The sequence below is a fragment of the Amphiura filiformis genome, chromosome 3, assembly GCF_039555335.1.
Source record: "Amphiura filiformis chromosome 3, Afil_fr2py, whole genome shotgun sequence".
Taxonomy (NCBI): domain Eukaryota; kingdom Metazoa; phylum Echinodermata; class Ophiuroidea; order Amphilepidida; family Amphiuridae; genus Amphiura; species Amphiura filiformis.
In genome coordinates, this window is record NC_092630.1 from 5,858,496 (window position 1) to 5,872,820 (window position 14,325).

A 14,325-nucleotide genomic window follows, 5' to 3' on the forward strand; every position below is an offset into this window, starting at 1 on the left:
CAAAGATAATAATCTTACAGGTGCAAGTGATCAGCATGATATGGTTCAATGCAGAGGTATTGCGTGAACGTACTAGTGCAGCGCGGTATATTCAAAAATTGTTTGAGCCTATTGCTATGGTAGTTAATCCGATTATTACATAACTTGTGTAACTAAGCGTGTATAATTCACATAGCTCATCAGATTGTCGAGTATGAGTTGTTATGTCCAACACATTCAAGGTCATTCTATGGGTGAAAAGTGTATGGAACTAGCTGTGCCCCTAACGTTCAGTATTTTTTATGTAATACAGAATTAATAACTAGTAAGAGTGTAAACTAATTCAAATAGAAAACTGTGTCATTAAATCAAGCTCGTCTCTTAATTAAAATGTGTCACTAATATTGTCAGAAAATTACTTTTCTCGTCAGAACGTAATTCAAATACGAAAAAAAACCCGTCGGCTAGTCTCCGTCAAGAAAGGAAGAACAAGAAGACAAATCGCACATCAATTTGTGCATGTCGTCAAATAATCCTGGTCGAAAAGGGTCATTGACCGACCTTGGTCATGTTAAATAAAGCAATTATAAATCGGACCCTCAAGTAAAAAGTAGTATCTGTTTTACTAAATTACAGGCAGATACAGTATTTTTCTCTAATAGGACCAAACTTAGACAAAAGGCAATATCAACTATGTTATTTATTAACAGGTACTGCGGTTTTACATGGAATGGAAGATCTAGTAAGATGCTCATCGACAATATAACTGGCAATATAAAGCTGAATTTATACTCCGTCGCAGAGCGATAGCAATTGATTTTTAGCCAATGAGGTAGAGCGCCTTTTGCTGCATTGGAAAGAGTGAGCCATCTCATTGGTCAATACATATCGCTTGTCGCTCAACGATGGAGTATAAATTCAACTTAATCCTCACAGGAGAAGCGTTATTAACTAATCTGATTGCCAAAGGACAATTGATGTGTTACGAAATGGCTGAAAATTGATAAAATAATAACTCAATTCGATGTGACTCTCTGAAATTACTTGGGGTTCTATTACCATGATAATATCTATACTATATATCTCAACTATCAATTAAAAAGAACCTTAGTCAGTCAAAATCCCATGTGCAAAGTCTGAAGCTATTTCACTGTTAAATGTGTCCGTCGTCCACGTCAAGGTTATATGGTAATGGTAAGATAAAAGTTATATTAGAAAGATGTATATTAAAATTTTGTGTTTAGGCAAGTTTACACGTACATGACGTACATGTATAGACTAGAGTAAAATCTCAATTATCTGTTTTGTATAAAACGGTTTCTAATTTGGTCAAAAATGGCGAATATCACGCATTTTGTTGAGTTTATGATCTTCCAATTGCCCCCACCCCATTACTCCACAGTTATACGGCCTCAGATCATAAGGATCAGACAACTTTTGTTTGGGTACCACCTGTGGTTATGTAATAAAAAGGGTCGAAAACTAAAGTCGCTCAGATTTGTATAAAACTTGAACCAAACTGTTTGTCTAGCTTTGTCTAGTCAGAAAAAGAATAGTTTGAACAAATTTTAATCTTTCCCCAGCGCACATAAACTTTGGAAAAACCCCTCTAAAAACAACGCATCTGGTCGGATTCGAACCAGCGACCTTCGTATTTCTAGCACGACGCTCTAGCCAATTGAGCCACAGAGGCCCACTGCATAAGAGCGGAAGATTTTGATCTATAGCCTATGTACTAGATTCGAATGGTGTTCGTTGTATTCCATGCGGAAGACAACAGAAATGCATATTTTGTTAAAAAATATACAACATAACAGATATAACAGAAAGTGAATTTTAATGGCTCCCAGTTTGGGAGCTTAGCAGCTGTACTGCTAATAGTATTGAATGGGTACCATGGAAAAATCCCAAGCAAGTTTAATCCACTTTTATGCACTTGATAAACTTGATACATATAATTTGTGTACTTAACCCACTTGATATTTTCGTGTTAGGTTTGTGAAAATAAGCATTGTTTGTAATTGAAAGCATTTATTTAGTTAGTGAATGTAATGTAATTTTACGCTCAGCAAGACAATGTTATCTGCTGGTATTATCCACCGCTTCTTCTTCCGGAGATACCGTAATGTTTTAAAAGAAATGAAATAATAGATTTTTTTTGTGAGATAATTGTTCTCAATATAGGTTCTACTGATACTGTACTGATCGCTACAGGACAAAAATAGTTGTTGTGAATAAAATTCGATATTACAAACAGAAATATGAGATGCGAATGAAATTACCAAGTTAAAAGAAATTTGGGTCACATCCCTGCAAATACAGAATTACTCAATGTTGAATAAAATGGGAATAAATGAATAAAACTCAATGTTGATTAAACTGTACTCAAATTTTGATATAAAATTGATCAGTTGAGCCCATATTTATTGGTCGACTATGAGTTTTAAAATATTGGACGAGACGAGTCGAGTCCAATATTTTAAACTCACCAATCAATATTCAGTAAAGCATCAATTTTATCATTATTATGTTTTGACAAGTTCACACTTGGATCCATTTAATAATCAATATTGAGTTCCATGTGACTCAATTTTTATTCAACATTAAGCCATTTTTACTAGTTTTTATTTAGAGTATTTGCAAGCTGTAAAAAGACATAAAGATCAGTGTATGAATTTTGATAACCGCGCAAACAATCACACCACAAATTTATATTTTCTCTACTAATTTGGTCTAACTTTAAATTGAAATCCAAGAGTCTTAACCTCGTGTATTTAGTTTCGGATAAAAGTCAAGTGCTGACTGATCGTGAATAATCTAGTTTGATCAAATAACAGCAACGACATTAAGGAAATTTAATTTTTGTGTTTTAAAATGAGATTTTAATTATACACATGTACTCCGGTTTCCAGAATACGTTTTGATACTTCTTAAAACAACTCGCTCATTATGTGTATTAAGCCCTCTTAAATATTGAAGAGGATGGTTAGCCTGTCCGCCTATATTTTATTGTAAACAGGATTGGTAACATGTATCGAGGGTTTGCATTATGCAGATAGGACCTCCTACACCTTGATATATAAATAGGTTTCAGATTTCGGAATTAAAGTATAACTATACATAATTATGTCATTAACACTTGGGGAGGTTTTATCATTTAGAAAAAATGACACGCTTTTAAGCACGTTTGCGCTCAAACTGAGATGCCAAAAAAATGTTGAACAAATAATTGTAATTAATTCGTAAGGATGGGGAAATAGCAAAAGCTCTGTCAATAGTACGACTTCATGTCATTCCATTCCAAGGTCATTGGTAGGTCTCATATTCAGTCGAAAATTATGATTGTCTATATTGCACACTTTAACAGTTTCATTCATAGGATTTCACATTTGTCTTCAATTAAGTCAGATAATGTCATTTAGCTGAATGGTCACTATTACCATGGTTACGAGCAGAACAGAAATAAAAATATTCTATACCTTATTTATTTCTTTTGGCAAGTCATCGCTCTTTGATTTGATACGGTCAGTCCGTCATGGTCGCAGTATTTGAAGTCTGTCAACGAGTCAGGAGAAATGAATTAGAGACGTTAAGGGTAGAATAGGTATTGTTGGTCGAAGCAGCCAAAAAGCAGCGATTTTCATTATCTAAATCAATATAATTATTGATAAATAACACTTGCAAAAGTTCATTCTACAAATTATACACTTTGAAAACTTGATTGTTGTTAAGTACGTTTGATAAAAGAGCTATGTTTCAGCCCTCTTTACAACATAACTCAAGAACCACAGGACCTACAAAAGTATATCTGTGATATCTGAATTCTTCTACACACTCGCTATGAAATGATCAATGCAATTTTTGCCAAAGCTCACTACCATTCGCAAGATGTTGTGAACTACCAAATCGCAACAGTTTAAAATAGTTGCGAACCTTAATGAACACTTTATATAATTAAGAGTAAGTGGTCCACAAGACCCTGTAAAATGTAGTTAATGCTGGGATTGGATTTTCAAACAGCACCACCAACAAAGGGATCGTTGGTTTTGTTAATAGAAGCTATATCTTCATACGAAAATTGTAAGCTTTTGACTATTTTTCATAAATTTCAACCCTGAATTAATATTTTGCCTGCATATCGCGTCTACACCTCCCGAGATTACCAAACAGCTCGTCTAATACGTAGTCATTCATTACGTGACATGAGTCTAATATGGTCATTGGCACTAGTCAGAGGTAATACATGAAAGAATTTCACTGCTTTGGCAAGAGTCCAAAACATGTTGTGTTGGTCAAACCAAAAGCATACTTGTGTGAGCTGAGGTAAATAACAAAACTAATTCACCAGTCATGTACATTCCATTTCATTTTTGGTCTATTTTATTGGTCTTGTACACGTGATCATAGATTACGGTCAAAATGTTTGACCACGGTCACAATCCGTGAATCCATACCACACTATTGGTGTCTTGGGTCTGTGTTCTATCAGGAAAGTGTCATACGTCGAGAAAAATATTATTTTTAAAAATAACAGTGTAAGTCACAAGTCTGATCGTCGGATGAATAATGCACATAATACATAATACATAATACAGTATTATTATTGGATTAAATGCATTAAAATCTTGTCATCTGTTATATCATTGTATATCTTTAACCCTAGAACTATGAAGGGCCCCCCCCCCAAGATTTTTTTTATCCGTCATAAAAAACGTACGCGTTTACACCCAAATGACCTAGGCTAATCGTAGATCAATCATTGCGCTCATTTGTACCCAGCACCTTACCCGAGGGTATCACTGGCCGTCAAAGATGACCGGGGGTGAGGTCCACTATTGGTTTATACAGTAAAATCAATGATTTTCATTTCGATCTTTTAAAATGATTCCAAGAGCTACTAGCTTTTCACTTGTAAGTTTTATATATTGAGGAGAAAATGCGGTGAAAATCACATTTTTGTAGAATTTTTAGCCGAAATCATTTTTGCCTATACTTTTGTACATCTAGCCAGAATTTCCCAAATTTGCATGGGCGCCCTCACATTATGACGTCATATCATAGCGATATTATGTGGGGAATTTTTGTACTTATTTTGGTATCACTAGGATAGAGGAGACCCAAATATAGCTATACATTGGTACCAATTATCATGACGTTTATAATTATTGAAAAGGGGGAAGGAGCGGTTGCAACAACTCCCTGCCCCCCTTCATACTCCGTGTTACAAAATATGGCTCAGTAGTTCTAGGGTTAAACATAAAACCATTGAAAGGTCATTGAACGTTTGGAGCATGAGAATGGTGATCAAAATGATAAAAAAGTCGTATTGATATATGCACAACCATGATCAAGGGATACTTGATGTGCATATTTGAAATTAAGCCACAGGCAACAAGGGTTCAACTGGGCAATGGCGCCGATTTCGTTGTCCTTCCCATGGGCATTAGTTTAAAGCACATGGATTACAGATTCATAGCATTATTATAAGATAATATACAACAACTTTTATTCATATAGTCTGTATATCTACTTACCGGTACTAGTTTTGAAGTTCAGCGTGTGCTGCGTTGGCTTAGCGTGGTTCCTTGTGTGTGACGCGTTGATCGCGCGCGTAAAAGTACCACACGCAGCACACGCAGAACTTCAAAGCTAGTGCCGGTGACTCGAGGTAGATATATAGACTGTAGTAATAATGGTAGCAGTACAGGTAAGTGATGGTAAGTGGTGGGTGATGTGTATGTGTGTTTTTGTTCATTTATTGACTTCTATAAACCCTATCGAATAAACTCAACCGGAACGGTTAAACAATTGAAATGGCAGACATGTCATATTGATTCCAAGTTCTAAGTGTCAGAGGGACAGGTCACTAGTTCGATACAACAACCATTCAAACCTATCACATGTTGTTTGTTCGTTTTAAATGATCTTCCCATAGGAATTCGACAATGACCCTTGATAGGAGAGGGTTACGGCTCGCATACCACCATCCCTGGTCTAAGCCAAGCTGGCGCAAAAAGCCAATTTCACGTAGAGGCCTCTTAGATTTTATGTAAATGAGTAACGAGTGATGTAGTATTCGATAGAGTCAAAAATGCAGACATAGATATAGTACAATAGATGGCGCTTATATTCTACGGCTGCGTACAGGGCTATTATAAACGACTGTTTGACGATGTACCCGTTTTTGTTCCAAAGCACTGGCAAATAAAAAGTAGTTCAAAGACAATTGAAACAGACAGGTATCAAATTTGTTCTTAGCTCTAAAATCACTCACCCTTAGATAAGGGACAGACACAAATGTCAAATTTGCAAGCGGAGATCACGAGGCCTGAAGCTCATACATCGATTTCTCGTCACGTTGTCCGTCTGAAACCATGTCTAAAAGATATGGAAAATGAGGCCAACGACACCGCAACCCTGCAGGGGGCAGTGGGATATACAGGGTTGGAATATGTCAACACGATAATGTTCTGATGGCCATTGTACCTCAGAATAGTTTAAGATATGAAAAAAAAGAACAGCTGCATTTCTTAAGAACGAAGTCTAGGCAATGAACGGAAAACTGGCATTGCCCTTGCTTGCATTGGTGTAATGTAATAATATTACATACATATGAGAGTGAAGTCGCAAGTTTCGAGATGTTCGAACGTTGGCATTGGTATGTCCCAGCAATGCACAACGTTTTAGGAAAAAGGTTTTAAATGCACAACGTTTTAGGAAGAAGGTTTAAAATTTGGTGTTATATAAACGGTATAAAACGTTTTGATAACGTTCATAAAACGTTTGCGAAAACGTGATGCAAAACATTCTGAGAGAATGTTATTTTTTTGTGATTGCTGATATTCAAACAGGGTTGCGCTAAAGATTGCGAAATGTATTCATGATATTTATATAACCCGACATTTAAATGTCGTTAAGAGCATTTTTGTGTTTGTTGGGTGTCCTTTGTGAATGGGGCCAGAATTGAATACAGAGTACATCATTATTATGTCCCCATTCACAAAGCACTAGGCACCGGATATACAGGTTACTTCAACAATAGACCTTTTCAAATCAAGATCGGTAAATATCGAAAACCGCAGTATTTATTCAGTAAGCTAGGAGGTCGAATTAGTGCACAATGAATCAAGCGGAATCACGTACCTTTTTGAATGAAAATACAACATATTTAGCCAAAATCAACATAAGTCATCACAGAGATTTTCTAAAGGTATTGAACTAACACTTCCACAATTTAGTACTTCACAATGTGACAGTAAAAGAAAGAAAAATGCAAATGTTTGTCGCCTGCGACACATTTGATTTGGTCTTCGTGTGGTCTTCGCAATATAAATATCAATCTCTTGCACAAGCCATACCCAACGCTTGACCGTGTCTTTCACGCAGACTTGTGTTCAGACCTAAAAGTTGCGTTTACGCTAGCATCGATGACCCGGAATTGTAAACGGGGTCATCCATAACAAACTTCGGAAAACTCCCAACTTGCTACTTTACGCTCATTTCGTCAGAGCAGGTCACATTTTCTCTTTGGATTGTAACATTAACGTTGTTTAGCGATACACACTGTATAAATAGAGTTCCACTTGTTCTATTTTTGTTATACTTTTGTTCGTTTTACGTCAAGCTATAATAGGGAGATATCATATCACAACATATGATACATAATAAGATACAAATAACAGAAAACGGTGTATTCTTGTCTTTAATTATTTGCTTGAATTGAGAAGTAATTAACTTAGATAAAATAAACTAGGACAACTAAATATAAGTATATCCACATGGGTCCTCAACAAACTTTGAACCAATTCAAACTGTTTCAGATATCATAAATTGTACCCAAAAAACCAATAATGATATTGATCGTGTCTCATTTAACCTACAAGCTCGTGTTTTTGTACAGCTTTTTGAACATTAACAGCACTTATTTTGCACTTTATTGGGAGTATGACGTAATGTCATATGGAACACATGACGGGTGGAAGTCACTTACGTTATCACTTGTATATACTTACAGCTACTACATTTCATTTATTTTTAATTCTACACAGCAGCTAATATATATGAAATGGACGATGGACGATACTCTACGTATTATTTATTTATCTAAAGATTGCACAAAAAGTAACGCAGCTGTTATAAATACGCCTATAGCTTCAGAACTATTAATCTGTTTCACAATATTGTAGCATAGAAGGAAGGTGGTTTATTTACGCGAATGTTGATACCCATACGGCCAATATCGTTCAATACTATCAACACAGTCGTGTTTTTAAAGATAAAAACCCGAATTCAAAAGTTGCAGCTATTTGTACTGATTTTAATTCAGAACAAAGATATGGCTGATTTAAAATACTACAATGCTTTCGTAATAATCATGGATCACAAAAATACCACTGTGTTGTCAATTTTGAACGACATTGAACGAATGCGAGTAAATAAGTCATCCTACTTTCTATGTTATAATACTGTGAATACGATTAATAGTTCTGAAGCTATATGTGTATTTATAACGGCTACGTTACTTTTTGTGAGGTTTTTATATTATGATCGTTCATATTATAATTATGAACAATTTTATATACATTCTTATATAGGGAGACACAATTTCAAGTATATACATTATATTTTGCACAGTCAAATGCACTATGCTGTGATACAAAAATAGAAAGCTGTATAAATGAAGTAATGTTCTCTCCTTTGGTTAACTAAAATATTTTTTTCTAGATAAAGGAAAGCATGCTTCGGCCAGCTTGGCACTTGGACAATCACGGACCCGCATTCAGGTCCTATATACATACAATGTAATGACCTGATAGAACTTGTACATTAGTTACACACTACTGTTTTACCGTTTTTATAATCATATAAGCACACATTTTGTTAGATTTTCTAGATATCATCGCCTTTGCCGCGTTGATACATTGCCTATGTGAAGAATTCTTTTGAATGCTTTTCTGAAGTTAGTATTACACATGGGATAAATGAAAGGGTTGAGCGTTGAATTAATATAGCCCAACCATATAAGGGCATTGTAAACTTCAGGATGAACACATTTCTCGCAGAAGGCAACGATCAAGAAGACAATGAAATAAGGTAGCCAGCAAGAAACAAAGCAGCCGACGATGATTCCTAATTGCTTCGCAGCTTTCTTTTCCTTTGTTATGGACATTTTACGAATACGTTTAAGCGTCTCACTTGCCCGGCCATGACCTTGCCGTTTTATGCTTGTACGGAAGCGATTAAGCGAGAACTTGTTCGCTGCTGTCCCATGAGGAGAGAGACGGACATGACCATGACCACGACCACTCCTGGGACTACCGCCTTCGTCCTCGCTTTCGGTACCACCAGAACCTGACGTAGCCGTGTCATTGCTAAGTAGCCGACAAACGGTTCCGTTTCGTACACCGCGGTTATTCCTCTCTCTACAGCGTGGTTCGTGTATCCGGATTGTCTCATGATCGGGTACCAATTTTCGGCTGGGTACATAGGCATCGTCGTAAGTTACTTTGCAGTCTTTCAATTTGGCCTCATCTAGATTTGAAAAGGAAATGCGTCGCACAATTTTAGGGGCACCATTGAAAATTTGTTCAGCAGTATTCGACCGGCGTAAAATGGACTTATTGCAACCGTTTGATCCTTTGCTTTCTAACTCTTCGTCTTGTTCTCGAAGAGGTCTGAGCTCTTCTTTTAGCTGCTCATTCCATTCGTCTTTAGGCGTATAATCAACAGTTAATAGATGTTTAGGGCGGTTTTTCTCACCGTGAAATTCTGTTTCTTGATTCGTAACCAATTTAGTTTCTTTTGGTCTCGCCGTAAGTCGACTACATGAACAATTAGAATGATCTAGCTTGGCACTTCTTCTACTACCTCTACGAGGCGGCTCCTTAATTGGAGACCCTTTACCATCCAACATACCTGGATGAAGTCCCATCGTTAGAAACGTCAGGTGGGATATATTTTTCAGCTGTAAATTAATTGGGGCTTGTTTACCTTTAGTTCTTTTACCAGGAGTTTTGTCACCATCATTTTCCGACGTCTCCTTACTACTACTAGTAGAATCTAAATCCTCATTAGCCCAGTGTTGTTCTTCATTTGCGCGATTTTTTAAATCACGCGGGGAATCTATAATTGTTTCCGTTTGCGTTTTGCAACTTGACTTTCTGTCCATGTCTCGTCTTCCAAGATCAAGTGCCGAACGCTTTCGTATCTCATGAAATATCTTGCAATATATTCCTACCATGATTCCCATGGGAACATAGAAATTAGCAATGCCAGTGACAACTTTGAAGATAGACTGTTTAGCAAATTCGGTATCACAGTGATTTGGCTCTACTTCTCGGCGTCCATGCCGAGCAAACACATGCCATAAGGTAACGGGTACTACCCATAGCGAGCTGACCACCCACACTAGAGTGATCATAATGCTAGCTCGTTTTACCGTCCGTGTCCGTAGGTATTTAAGTGGATATCGAATAGACCAATATCTATCTAAACTTAGAATAAAAAGATTGAAAATAGAAGCTGTGGAGCAGACGTAGTCTACAGATAACCAGGCCTGGCAGACTATTAATCCCATGTGCCATTCTCCGGTGACAAAGTAAGCAATACTCAAAGGCATGACGTAGAGTCCAATTAGTAAATCAGCAACTGCGAGACTACAAATAAAATAATTAGCTACTGTTTGTAATCGTTTTTCTGTTCTGATAGCATGTATCACCAAGGCGTTACCGAGTGTGGTTAATATACTCAGAAAAATCATTGCACTTGCGATTGGGACGGTAGCACTTAGCGGTCGCTGATCTAATGGATCCGTTTCGTTGCCATAGTCAAAATCATCATCCGGTGGCCAAGCTGTATAGTTGATCTCAGCTCCCGGGGCAATTTTGTATATTGGTTGTTGAGGAGTACCTCCACTGTATACCACCCCAATATTCTCAATAAGTTCATCGGGTGGTAGTGTTCCAGAAGCCATCTCCGATGATTGGCAACAGCTATTACCTCAAACTATGCAAACACCGACGAAACCACCTTACGGATCTGCATCTGACCGTTACAGCATTAATTTCCATTACCTGCAATACGAACAAAGAAGAAAGGAGAATTGCCATTAATTCAAAATTCACTTTGACATAAGACGTTGTTAAATTTAACATCTTAAATTAATTTGGTACGTTAAGCAAAAGCTGTTTTCCAAAGTAAAGTTGTAAATTATGTAATTCAAAGATAAATCACTGGTCATGTGTGATGTGTATCTTCTCTACAAGCTATAATTTGATTCCGAATTAAAAAGACTAGTTTGCGTATGACGTCATGTCAACCAGACCGAAATGCCGTACTGCACAGGTCAGCAACCAATCACGCCGCCCCTTTGTCCTGACGTGAAACGCAACTAATCTTTTTAATTTTGTCTTTGAATTTCAAGTGCCTCATTTTCAGTGGCATAGTTCGATAACCTTCATTCAACAATCATACTTTTAAAAGGAGACCTCTAATTCTGAAGCATAAACTTTTGTACCCAATACTTTCAAAGGAGATTCTATTAGTGAAGATACATATTGAGGTTAAAGAACTGTGTGAGATCTTTGTTTGTCCTTTCTTCAGTGCAACTTTAATCTTTATGAAATGTCAGTGTTTCGACATCTGGCATGATTTTTTAATATTCATGAAACATAGTTAAAGAAGTTGTCTCGGTCCAAACCAGTAAGAGGCAGACAACCGGACTAGTTTATTAGACGTATCGACTGCTACAGCCCTAGGACATTAGCAATGGTTGTATCTTGTTGTTGACATAAATCTTAAACGAATCAGTACCAAAACAAATCAAATGCGAACCCTCAGCATTTTGTCGTTAAACTAGCCACTTGATTCGTAATGGAAACACTGCCCATAAAGCCTCCGGTAACAAAATAAAGCATTATATAAAGAATTGACCATTTGTTTATATCCCAAGATGCATCTCAATTCGATGTTACAAAATATCACTGCGCGTGCTTGAAGGACATGTAATTTATTTGAGCATGCGCAGTGAAGTAGTATGACGTAGATTCAATCCAATAACGATGCATTGTAGGGAATGGACTAACTATCTGTACTCATGAATGTTGGTCAGTGATTATCATCGACTGGTACGTTTTCATTGTAAATGTAAAGTGTGTTATTTTCGAGGAGCCTCTTCGCCAGATTCACTGTTATCAACCGTATATTTGATAAACAACCAATAGACTTCCCCAACAAGCTTCGGAAAAAAGAACAGAACACGCTCCGACCTAATTCTGTCCCGAGAACATTTGATGTCGATTATTGGAAGCTCAAATACTAAAAACACAAATTGACAAAATAATTAATATGTTTATCATTACAGAAAGAATTAATCATTTCTTGACCATTTTACATTATATTTTCTTTGGAAAATACTACTTTGTATTAATATTGTTTTGATATTCAGATTTAGAGTAATTGTGTTGTCAAATCATTAAAATAACTTGTATATACGTACGTATGTAATTTAAGATTTTGTAATACAAGTGCAATCTTGAGAAAAGTCACGGTTGCGGAAGAATACAAGATCATATTCAATGAAATAATCATTAAAAAATGAATATGCTTGTGCCTTGTGTTCAAAATCATTTCCGTGTGTATAACACTATACTGCTGTTTATCATAAACCAATTGATATTCATCTTTCGGGTGTGACAAAAACATCAAACATATTAATGATATTTCACATCATGCATTATAACCACAAATCCTATAAGTAGTAAAATAAAATTCCAAGTTCACCATTACCCCATCCAGTACCTCTTTAAAAAAAGTTTTAATCATTTACATCTATAAGATGTCACGCTAATGCAATATTAATTACTGACAACGAACTTCAACAAGTAAGCGCATCGGAAATGACAGCATCGATAAGATGTTCTTCCATTATTTGATTGATAGTCTCTTGGAGACATTTTAGTGATTAATTTTCAGCTCACAACAGATAAAATATTGCTTGTCAATTTTAGTGCTTCATTATTTCCGTAGAGTGTTGTAGAGTTCAAATGAAGTCGACTACGTAGTTATGGTAGTAGACTAGTAGTCACCCCAGTGACTGAAAGAAATCTGTAAATTAATACACATTATAGGGCGAGTCTAAGTAATATCATTACTACCTAGGGAAAGAAAATGGCGTACCAAGAATATTGTCAATGTTTAACCAAGTCAAAGGGTACTAAACAGCTATCATTTAAACAAATAATGTTACATTATGTAGTAGACCAGAGTAAGGCTTGCGTTCATGGTCCTATACACATTAAAAAAACTTCCCGATCCGCTGGCAATATTCAACACAGATCAACACAGAGATCAAATTTCAAAGTTGCTCAAATTAGGTTAAAGAAACATGTCAAATTATTCTTCTCATATAGAACGAAAATTAAACCAAGAAGTGTTAAATCATAGCTTTTTTACTGATACATTATTGATTAACTGGGATTGGCCGTGCTACTGCTGCGATGGTTTCCAGAATTGAAACTTGGCTTGAGTTATTACTACGTCATTCCACAAAAAGGTCAAACATGTAGCCCATTAACAAGTAACTCTTCACAATGAATTCGTGATTTTATTTGTGTCGATTAAATTAAATTAAAGTATAAGCTCAATTAAAACTTAAAAATAGATGTCACTTGTTTGATTTGCGTTAATACGTAAATACTAATTCTATTCAGATATTATTAATTGCTATTGTTTTGAAGTGCGAACTTTAGGTGTTTGTCACCAGGCCAATAATTGTATCTCAAATTGCTAATTAGTAGTATATGTAGTTGCACACGGTTTATAAGATCTTCATGAATTGGTTCAAGACACGTTATAAATCCTCTATAAAACAACCTTGACCACAACACGAAAAACAGATGATGAACACATCCAGACACAATATTCAGTGTCTCGAAAGTGTTCAAAGGCGAGCTACCAAGTTCATCATGCACTATCCTGATCTGGATTATCGGGAGCGGTTGTGCCATCTGGGTATGTTACCCCTCACGCTTCGTAGAGAGCAACTTGATATTTGTTTATTTTACAAGTCCTTGTCTGACAATTACGATCTGGATGTCTACAAGTATGTCAAGTTTTACAAGTCAGAGATTGGGCAAGACCGTCCCAACACAAGATCAACATGTGACACCTTGCGCCTTAGGATCCCCTTCTGCAAAACGGAAGCTTTTAAGTCCAGTTTTTTTAACCGCATTGTGCCAATTTGGAATCAGCTTCCCCTTAGTGTTAGGTCCTCTTCATCTTTTTCTGTTTTTAAAAGCAATGTGGTTAATTTTTTGCATTCTCATTTTGAGTTAAATTTTCGGCCAG

General features: G+C 36.3%; 1 protein-coding gene and 1 non-coding gene across 2 annotated transcripts; both read right to left on the reverse strand.

The window, feature by feature from the left end:
- Nucleotides 1-1,598: 1,598 nt before the first annotated feature.
- Trnas-aga (transfer RNA serine (anticodon AGA)) lies at nt 1,599-1,672 on the reverse strand. The gene has a single exon. It is a non-coding gene; the product is annotated as a tRNA-Ser (tRNA).
- A 6,002-nt stretch (nt 1,673-7,674) lies between these two features.
- On the reverse strand, nt 7,675-11,041 carry LOC140147609 (histamine H1 receptor-like). The gene has a single exon (XM_072169384.1). It carries the CDS (start codon nt 10,949-10,951, stop codon nt 8,876-8,878), a length of 2,076 nt encoding a protein of 691 aa, XP_072025485.1. The 5' UTR covers nt 10,952-11,041; the 3' UTR covers nt 7,675-8,875.
- Nucleotides 11,042-14,325: the final 3,284 nt, after the last annotated feature.